The 10813-nt window shown below is 36.6% G+C and overlaps 1 protein-coding gene across 18 annotated transcripts in view; it reads right to left on the reverse strand.

Annotated features, from left to right (window-relative positions):
* Positions 1-357: 357 nt before the first annotated feature.
* CADPS2 (calcium dependent secretion activator 2) overlaps positions 358-10813 on the reverse strand; it is a 252497-nt gene continuing 242041 nt past the window's right edge. For all 18 annotated transcript variants that reach the window (XM_026868446.1, XM_026868444.1, XM_026868436.1 and 15 more), the window contains 2 exons: positions 4127-4231; positions 358-633 (listed from right to left, as the gene is read on the reverse strand). In XM_026868446.1, coding sequence (XP_026724247.1) covers positions 463-633; positions 4127-4231 — 276 coding nt within the window. In that variant the 3' untranslated portion in view covers positions 358-462. The remainder of the gene's footprint in view (positions 634-4126; positions 4232-10813) is intronic.

Raw genomic sequence — 10813 nt, forward strand, 5'->3', positions numbered from 1 at the left:
AAAAAAAAAGGTAAACAAAGTGTAATCCTGAAAATACACTATTTTTTTAGCTAGGGCACTGACTTATTCCAATAATTATTTTCTGTATAGTTGTGATTTAAGTGAGGCACACATTTTGTTTTCTGCACAGGACATCAATATTGGATGGAGATACAAGAATGAATGATAATGAACAAAAGGGAATGAAATGTAATCACAAGTGGAACTCAAACTCCATGCCAGTGTTCTTGCAGCCCTAAGCAAAGCTATACATTAAAATATGCTACAACCATTGTTCTCAAAAAGTCCTTGGCACTTTTCCTCTGATAATCTTACTTTCTCTTTTTTTTTTTTTTTTTTTTTTTTTTTTTTTTTAAATCTAATTGCAACTACAAGGACAAGTTACCAAAAAACCCCCAATCCAAACACAATCTCCATCCTCAGACCATCACCCCCTAACTCCAAATGCTTTGTGAAATAATATCATCCTTCCTCCTCATCGCTGTCTTTCATAGTAATGCCCTGAAGTCCTCCCGCATCTGTGACTGAGACTGTGGCTTCCTCTACGGTCAGACGGCTGTGAACAGTGTCATAGGTTTTACTGTTCAGCGTCCCCTCCAGCACGCCTTGCAATCGGAAGTCTCGGTAGGTTTTCTGTGGCAAAAATAAAACATCCTGAATTGGACACGAGCAAGTCTGAGCAGTCTTCCACTATACACTGGCCATTTCTAGCATGCCAGTGGCTTCATGCCCTCTGCAGTCAGGGACCTGTCATCTAGAGTTTGGTAGATTTTGTGGTCTTAAGTTTGTGGGCTGCATGAGATTTCTGTAAACTCTAGAGTCCACAAGCCACACTTTGATGGTCATTCCTGTAAGCGTTTTGTACTACATTTCTGTAACTGTATGCAGATTTCATAGTAAATTCCATTTGTCTTATTCAATAACAAACAAAGAGTTTTTCTAATTGGATACTGAAATATGAATTGGCTACAGGTAGTTCTGTCATTTCACAGAAAATGTGTCTGACTCTCCCCATAATATGATTGTATTTGCATTTACATTTATCTTTACATTTATATGCAAAATGTGGAAAAAACCCATAAATTTTAGATTATGATCTATATTCTATAATGTGAACATTTCTCAGGTGACTGCTCCAGCCAATTAATTTACATTCCAAGTCATCCACATTTTGACTCAAATCTACATCTTTCTGTGGTGTTTTTTTTTTTTTTTTGTTTTGTTTCCCTGGTATTCAGCCTTCCTATGAACCAGCAGATATGTCTTTTTTCTTTTACTTTCTATCAAGAATTCTGAGTGAAATTGTTTTATTCATTGATGTTATGTTCAAGTGAACATATGGAAAATCATCTACTCTGTCTTCCTTATTTTTAAGTTGTAACATTTTTGAAATAATCTTTTCCGACGTTAGCCTGAAAAGCTTAAGAAAGACAAGTTGATCTAGCTAGTTTCTTATTTCATATACAGTTACTACAGGATCTCAGTGTTTATGGAAGACATTATGCAAAAAAGAAACGGGAAAATAATTGAGGGCTATCAGGCCCATTCCTCTGCCAGAGAAGACTGTGCACAACCCTCAGAGAAAGAAAAAAGAGCTCATCTTGTTTCATTCAGTACTTCAGAGAGCTGCAAAAGACACCTCTGAAAAGGCGTAACATTCAGCTGGGAGAATTTTTTCTACCACTATCTATGATGATTATTTAAACCTTGTCTGAATCACTGCAACAGAGATTTATTTGACTTTCATAGGTCAACTTCAGAGTCAATGGATGCAGCTTATGTTTTGCTCACACACTCCTGCGAGTACCCTGCCTGGTCTTTTTCAAGTGTCACCATTGCATTCCCTTTTTACAACATTGTGCATTCAATTTTCTTCTACGCTGCTAACAGGTCCTACAGCAATTTCTTTCAGTTTTACATTGTATTCCTCCCATTCTCAGACCAGCACTCAGGTTCAGTCATTGCTCTTCTCTTGACATACTTTTGCAGGATAATAATGTTCACTTCCAAGCTTAGTTTTTCATTTCTCCATAACTTTCCTTGGTCCTTGACCCTTCTTTAGTTACATCCCTCTGCACATGTCTCAGACATGTAACAATATCTTTATGCCATCATCCTTAGTCTTGATTTTAATGGGAACAAGCAATGTTTTCTTCTTCTGATCATTCTTAATAATGCCCCTACCTTTGCTGCATGGAAGAATGAGTAAGACCTCATCCATGTCCCTTATAAATGATCTCCTACTTCTTTTTTGGACTATTTCCAAGAGATGACAGGGGCAACACAGGCTCCCAGTTTTTTCGAAAAGCAAACAGAGAAGTGCCTCCATTCAGTCTCAAGCTTGGAAGAACTGTGCCTCTCCACATGTCCCTCCCCAGCTGGGCTGCAGGAGTGAAAGTTTTTTATGATACTCTCTTTTAACCATTATTTCTTAGTTCCCAGCAGCCTCCTGTCTGCTGCGTTCCTGTTTTACCAGTTCTGTCTCCTTCACCCACCAAAACAAAGGTGGACAAGTTTTTCTGTCTTCTAGTCCATTGACCAGTACCTCTATGATTGACATCATCTTCTTCAATCTCCCAAATCCACAGATGGTGCCATGGAATAACACACTTAGAATTTGTGTGCAAAGTAAACCAGGTCTACAGGCACAGAAAGGTTTCTGCCGTAATCAGTGTGTCCCCATCACAACCAGGAGCCCACTCCTGTGGAACGAGGCTCACCAGTGTGCCAGGTTGCAGAAGGAAGGTTGGTTACAGTGCTACTCATTCACCTGAACTTCAGTTTTGTAAGAGCCTCCTCTAATCCTGGGTGATATTTAACTGGTATAATTTAGTCTACCCTTTCTTAGATCTTGCTGGACAGTTTTTAGACCCTATAACACTTCCCCCCACTCCATCCCAGAGGGCAATCACCTCCACTTGAGAAGAGCCTTAAACCTCTCACAAGAGTCATTCATTTTGACCACAAATAGTAAACTGCTTTTGCTGTTTTGGCACATAATATAATGAAGAGCCAGATCCTGTTCCTAGGGAAATCAGTTAAGGTCAGAAATAGAAAAGTTAAGCTTAGGTGATTCAGGCAGCCATGACGCCATCATTATTATGACTGTTTTCTTGCATATCTCTCTCTCTTTCTGTGGTGTTTTGTGTTTTGGTGTTTGTTTTTGTTTGTTTGTTTGTTTGTTTTTCCCCCCTTTTAACTAGTGAATCCTGAAAGCTGCAGTTGCAATTCTGGTGTCCACAAGCTAAAATGCTTCTGACTCTGCAGTCTTCCATGAACTTAATGAGAAAATATTTTGAAGAAATCAAGGTCACCACTGACAACAGCTGCTTCTTATTCCACATTTATACAGATAACAAGAACATTCAGAGTTAAACAAGACAGAATTAAAAAGAAAAATCTGTAATGGCTTTCCATCTCTTACCTAAGGGTATTAACTAAGATCTCAAAGGGATTTAGGGTGAAACTTTCTTTTATGGTAGGTTAACCCATAATTGCTGATTGCAAGGTATTTTACACTTCACTCCGAAACACCTGACATTGGCCAGTGTAAATGACTGAGGACTGGACTGGAAGGATTGGTATTTCTATTGATACTTATCCCAAAGTACAAAAGATTAGAAAATGTTATCTAATATATTGAATACTGTTTTCCAATTGAACTTAGTAATCACATCATGTGCATTAAAAATAAAATAGTTACTTTTTAGGAGAGTGGGAAAAAGGGAGAAAGAACATTACTGGGATTTATACAGTAAACCACAAAATCAGTAATATGACAAATAATGATTTATTAGGAATACCATACAGCATTGCTGTACAGCCAGCAGTATTCTGTTAAAATTTCTCAGAACAATCTCAATTGTTACTGAGTCCATAATGGATGACAGTTACTAGTGCAAATATAATTAACATTAGAGGTTTTAATAAATGTTTTTTCTTCTGAAATTTGTTACAACTGTGGAAAAAAATTCCCAACCTAAAACTACATAAGTTTACAACTTTATTCCACATTTTTTAACTTTTAGGATAATCTTATAATTAACATGGATGATCTTATCCATGTTAATTCCTTATCACTTTTCTCTCTTTACTATGCAGTCTAACACAAACACATTTTATTTACCTTCACTATCTTGATGAGAGTCTTCAGCTGGTAGATGTGAAGCTGAAGGTCTAATCTGTCAGCCAACCACATGCATATGACTTTCATGGAGTTGCTATACCATTGCTGAAAAGAAGGATAAAAAACAAAACAAAAACCAAAACAAACACCAAACAACACTTAAGTATTCATTTAACAGATTTGGTAATGAGAGGTAATGAAACACTTTGAAATGATCACAGATCAGCACTTGAAGTCAACAATGATTCCTGTTAAGAGAATTGCATGGGTCAGTAGGAAATCAAATAACTTGGCCTAGACTGTTCTTTACATGAATTAGCAACTGCCTTTTTATCTTTCAGTTACAATATTTTCAAGCAAAATAGCATTATGCACTTTGCTATCTGTCAGTAAGAATGGATATTAAATACAGAGTTGCACGAGAGAATTGACAGCTAAAACAGCAAGGAGAAAAACAAGCAGGGTATCGTGAGAGAGAATCTGCAACACCTAGATTTTCCAGTACAAACAGGAAAACAACATCTAAATGTATGTGGAATCTGTCTTGCTTTTTTCTTTTAAATTTATTAAGTAAAAAAATTCAGAAATACATGGAAACTGTATTTGTGTGATCAAAACACAATCCTCCCAAAATAACTACGTTAAGGTTTTGTTTTCTGTTAATTACTAATTATAATTGCAGCCTACCTTATTTCCTTTTTATGTCTTAGGCATGGGTATGTTTTCACTCAAAGCTTCACAAACAGATGGGGTAAGAATAAGCTCTCTGCTGTTGGTGTCTATGTTACCATAAAAAAAATGCTCAGATCCAAATAGCAACTATAATAGTTCTTTCACATTAACTGGATTAAAAGAGATTTTACTAAACATAGTTGTAGCAATTTTCCTCCCCCTCCTGCAAAATACCAACCAGATGTCATTTAGTCAAACTGTAAAAAGGAAGGGATTTTTTTTTTTTTTTTTTTTTCATTTTAGCAGTGAGAGATTACAAGAGTTTGTGTCATAGCTGTTTCTAGTCTCTTTCCCCACAGGGAAGTGGCTTAAATTATTTTCTAACGTGATTTCCTGTGTCTTTACAAAATACACAGCTATGCAAAGACAGGAAACACAGTGTATATTTTAATATGCAGCGTGTTAGGCAAGGTATATATTGGGAGTAATTCAAAGGAAGGATCTATCATGTCTCATTAGCCACCTATACATTAGCAAATAAAGTAAAATATATATTGAAAAAATGAAGACAAGTTACTGTCTACTGGATGTAACAAAAGACAGAAATAGAATTCTTTCATCAAAATGTAAGTTGTCTGGAAAAAGCTTTAAAGGCATACAGTGAATATATGTAAATATATTTTTCCTTACAGGAAATAGTCTCATCATTGTAACTATCAGTTTTAAAATAACTTTGGAGTAAGATTTTAATTTAATAATGTCTTCTTTTTATTTTAATGCATTAAAATGTATTTTAATTATAAATAATCAGAAATAAATTACTTTTACATATTTTAGAGTTTCTCCTATTAATTTACTATTTTACATAAGTGAAAAAACACACCATGCAAAATGCAGATAGTTGTATGTCTCATGAAAGTAGTTTGGTTTATTCAATAAAATGTGGGACTGACTGGATATCCATAAAATATGTTTTTTTTTTTATCACTGAATGACATCCTTATACTATTTACATTATTTTACCCCAAACATGCATGCTGGTTCTGATTTTCTTTATAGGTACCTGTAAAATATTTCTAATGTGACAGACTTGTTACTAAGCAGCAGCTGTAAACTATATGACAGGTGTTCTATGTATACAGATGTCTAGAAAATAAAATACAGTTGAGCTTATTCACTCGGGAAACTCTATTGTTCTAATAAACATAGAAATTCATAGCCCAAGCATTCTACTCAGAATATCTGTTGTTATTTGCCATAAGATGAGCTCAATTATTGTATTATCACTCAGACTCTACAGTTGTTAATCTTTAACATAATCACAGTAGAAAGAATGATTTTAGTAGTGGAGTTTTATCAAAACTGATATTCTTCTATAAAAAAAAATCCAATAATGCATCCACAATGTATTTGGTTTGTATCAAGCTGAAAGCAGAAGGGGCTCAAACTTGCTCACACAAACAAACTACAGACAGGATCGAAAATTCTGTGATTGGTTTCCCCATGCAACACCGCTGAATGGTGCCAGATCACTGAGAATAGACCCAGTCCCAGTTTTCTGGCAAAATGTGTTTTAAAGCCCAGCCAGATAACTTAATTAAGATGGGTGCAGTAAAAATTAGAATCTCCATACATATCTGTGATAAGCTTACATGCACTAAAAGCTAAGAAATTGGAGGAAATCAATTTTGCTACTCAAATTTGTGAAAGAAAACAATATAATATGCTTTCCTGACTAGTTTTGATACATTAAGCTTCCAGTGAAAATTTTTATTTTGGTGACTGTGAAATGATACGTGCTCCTCTGTCAACATATCTTGTTCAGAAAATATATGACTGCTGTTGTATTAGAAAAAGATGTATTCTTATTTCAAATTGTCACAGTATTTTTAATAAAAATCACATCCATTGTAGTTTTAGAGTCTTCCTAGAGATACTTGTGGAGAGGATTCCTGTTCACTTTTGGCCTTATATTCACTAGTTTTGAGCATTTAGTATAGGCTGGAGCTGCATAAACATAAATCTGCTGGACATTGTAAGAAGAAAAGTAAGTATTTCACTATCCCTTCTTTTGGAGCCTGTTAAAATGCACAACACTGCAAATGCCTCTCAGAGGTGGAATCCAAGCCACACATTTTGACAACTATGAGCATGTTATAGAGGCAGGGATGTATCTACTGTGACTTATGGGAATCTACTACAAACTCAAAAGCTTCAGATTGTACAGATTTTAAGTAACAATAATTATTAAAAAATCCTTCTAACTGGTTCTAAGAAAAAGTCACTTTTCTGCTAGTAATAACAGTACTGAAAGGACACTGTGACTCTTGCAGATGTCAATTATATGGTATTAGTGCCATATTCTTTGCTGTTGTCTATGAAGAATAAAGCAGTAAGTGTTTATTATATATTTTTTTTCACATCAGCACATAACAGCAGCCAACCTCTTCAACAAAAATATGTTTGCCTCCCTGTTTCCCCCCCTCTTATTCATAGCTCATCCAGCTGCTGTAAGGGCATGCATTACTCACTTCATTTTCCTGAGATACCTCTTTTAAAGTAAAAAATAAGAGAAAAGGAAAGGCTAGGGTTGACTCTGTGAGACCCCTGTATTTATTCACACTTATTGTGCATGACTGTAGACTGGTAAATCATATTAGCAGCCCGTCTCCCCATCAAGCTGCTACTTGCTTTCCAGCCCTGGGAAGGTTCAACAAATCAACAGGAGCACGGAAAACAGAACATCAGTCTAATCTAGTGTTTAAGGTGAAGTTTTCAAACCCAATCTAAGAAGATCTTTAGAGCAAGCAACAAGCTGAAGGGCTCAGAAGGTGGTATTGACAATGAAAGAGTGTTGAAATATTGAGAAGCGCAGCACTTGTGCATTTTTAATAACAAGAGGGTCAACAAGGACACAGCTCCCTCAGTGCCAATAGTTGCCACACCAGGGCTATAAACGCTCTCAGTTCATCAGATTTCTTAAACAGTTCATCAGCTTTCTTAAACACCCTAAACCTCCTCAGCGGACCTTTAGTCTTAAATTAACAAACCAAAGCAATGAAAGAGGGTGCAGCTTGAATGGCCAGCATTGATCCCCAACGGGGCTCAGCGCGGCTACAGGCACTGAAAAACTCGCTCCATTGTCGGGAGGAATTGACAAACCTCCTCGCCTAAATAGTCCAGTGAAGGCGGGCTGGAGACACGCAGCTGTAAAGGGCTCCCCTCGCCCCGCTCCCAGCGCTCACAATGCGCCAGGCATGAGCTCTTTGTCAGGCCCAGACTCTGCAATTTTCTAACAAGGATTAAAGTTGTTTCTCGGCAGGGCCAGTGAAAAGCGATTTAGCAACATACCGTGCTTTCTTCAGGCAAGTTAAAGAGAAGTAGTTAAGGAATTTCATTATTCTGTTGACCGGTGGAAATACAAAACAAATATATTAAATATTCACCATCTTTCTGGGTGCCTGAGCTATAACATTCGCAGAACGGTTCAATTAAATATAACACTTCTGGGCTGAAAGCAAGCACTTCAGATTTATTTTTGAAGTTTTGTAAAAAGGTGCAGCTGTTTGCCACCTGGAAGGAGGCTCAATACATACTAATACACAATGCTTTAGTCCTTCTAGAGCTGGTATCCCTAACGCCTGAGACACAAGACCCCGTTGAGTTTCTATATCTTGCCTGCTTTTGATAAATGGGCACTGTCAAAATGCTTTTTCTGCTGAATATGGCAGGGGGAACAGCTTTTATAGGAACTCTATTTTATCTTCCTATGGAAGCCTTTATTGTACTATTGATCAGGAATTGAGTCGCTCAGACAACAAGGGGATGTTTTTATTTCCTCCAGCTCTACTTTTCCTACAAGGAACAATAACAAAAAGTATTCTCACCGAAGAGATTGTACATCAAAGGCAGCATAAGCTAAAACGCGTAAGAAATGCTATGAGCATGTTAAATGCTAAAATGCCTAGTTCTTATTAAAAGGCAACGCTAATACATTGTTCCAGGATTTTGGTAGCTAGCATTAGTAGCGTGCCGTGGAACTTTTAGAACATTTGGAAAAATGTTAAATGACAAATGAATAAATAAGATATTCCTTCAGAATGCAAACAGCGAAAGTTAGGAAAAAGTCTCTGATTTAAGTTTTATAATTTGTTTCCATCTTTTTAAAATAGGAATAATCATACTGATCTCCTTTGTTGAATGTTAATAATAATGAGGGAACCAAGTGTTACTTGTAGTGCCTTTGACAACACTCAGGTTTAGAAGTTATAGCTGTATTTTCAAGTTTAGGTGTAGACATCATCCACATAAATGAAGCTTTTTACCTGAGTAGGGAAGAGTTCATAAACTCTTCTGAAGGCTAGAGAGCCTTGCTAACTCTAAACCCCAAAAACCTAGGGAAGGATTTGTCAACCTGTGGGCCATCATGATACATCAGAAGGTCATCTGCATCTTGTAAATACACAGAGGAACACCAAAGTGAGAAATCAAGTCAGAAGAAGTAATTAACATTCAAAATATCTTTATATCTTTTGCAGAAATGGAAAATATTTAGTTACAAACAGAAAGCAGCAATGAAGTAACTCTGCATAAGATATCTATGCTTTTCCCTCAGGTTTAGGGAGTAGCCTTTTGATTAAGAAAGCCTGAGAAACCTTTGAAGGTTGAGGCAACTGTAGGTAGACATAGTCAAATGTCTCAGAATGTAGAGGTTTAGTTTATACTCTCTTCCTGCCCTATCAATTCTGATTCCTGACACAGGTGATTTATGAACTGGTCAAAACATCCATTTGTTCTGCTAGAGGGAGACCAGAACTTGTTGACTACAGATGTAGTGCCCTTCCACCACTTCCTGCTGTATATTCATTCCCTTGGGAATAACAAATTATCTCCCCAGTGACTTTCCTTTTTCTAGATCACACTCGCCATAGATGTGGACTAGTCTATGAGGCACTTCCAGTTGCATTTCCAATGTGACCAGGACAATGAAGGAACAGAAGCTTCTCAGAGAAGAGAAAGCTCACCTTTCCCATCCCACTTCTCAGCTCCATATAGCTTCATGGTGACAGCCACTGCCCTTCTGTGACAGGTCATCCAACCCCTCAAGAATGTGGTATCTCATTATGCATAGCCTCATAGTGCCACCACATAAAATGCTGAGCTAGGTTTGACTCGAAGCACTCAAGTTTACAGTGACATTCCTGAAAAAATATTCTCACTAAAATTAAGAATTTTGCCTTTGTGGAAAGCCCATGCACGTGTGGTATTTTGTGTGTGTGTCTCAATGTTATTCTGAATCAACAGAGAATTTTATGTTATTGAGATGTACTTCTATGTTAGAGACAGTAAGAATCAGTTAGAAGAAGTGGTCATCTAGCCGGCCTTGAGTGTAGAAATAAAAATTCTATCATCCCTAGATACAATAAAATTTTCACTTATGCTTGTAGCCTGAATATTCTTACAGCTACCCTGATGCTTCTGGCTGTTTGTTTTTTGGCAAGATAGTAATCTTTCTGTTTAGAACTTTGAAGAAGTTTACATTATTTCTCTGAAAACTGAAAAAAAAATCTCCCCATTTTGATTCAAAGCACTGCTATGACCAGGGAAAAAAAATATGTGGCTTAAATTTCATAGCAAAATATAGAGAGGGAAACAGCTGACATTATGACTGTGCCAAGAGTTAGAATTGTATCTCCACTTCATGGGCACTGATCCAAGCTCTACTTACCCACATGTTCACTTCCTGTATATTTACTGTATCAGGACACATTACTTTTATTGTCATTTACAACATATAAAATACAGTCAATACAAATATAAAACTGAAAGGATGTTTGAATATACTTTAGCTTTCATCCAATAATAGTATGTAACCATTAATATGGGGACATTGGACCTGGAAAGTTTGGGGCCTTAATTTTGAATTTTATTCAATGTTCACAAACAAGAATAATATTGGTTTTGGGGGGTCACTATGATGCCACTATTTTTATTCCTTTTGCTTAACCCCCCCCC

Source organism: Athene cunicularia (assembly GCF_003259725.1).
Source record: "Athene cunicularia isolate RWA chromosome 1 unlocalized genomic scaffold, athCun1 chr1_part2, whole genome shotgun sequence".
NCBI lineage: Eukaryota > Metazoa > Chordata > Aves > Strigiformes > Strigidae > Athene > Athene cunicularia.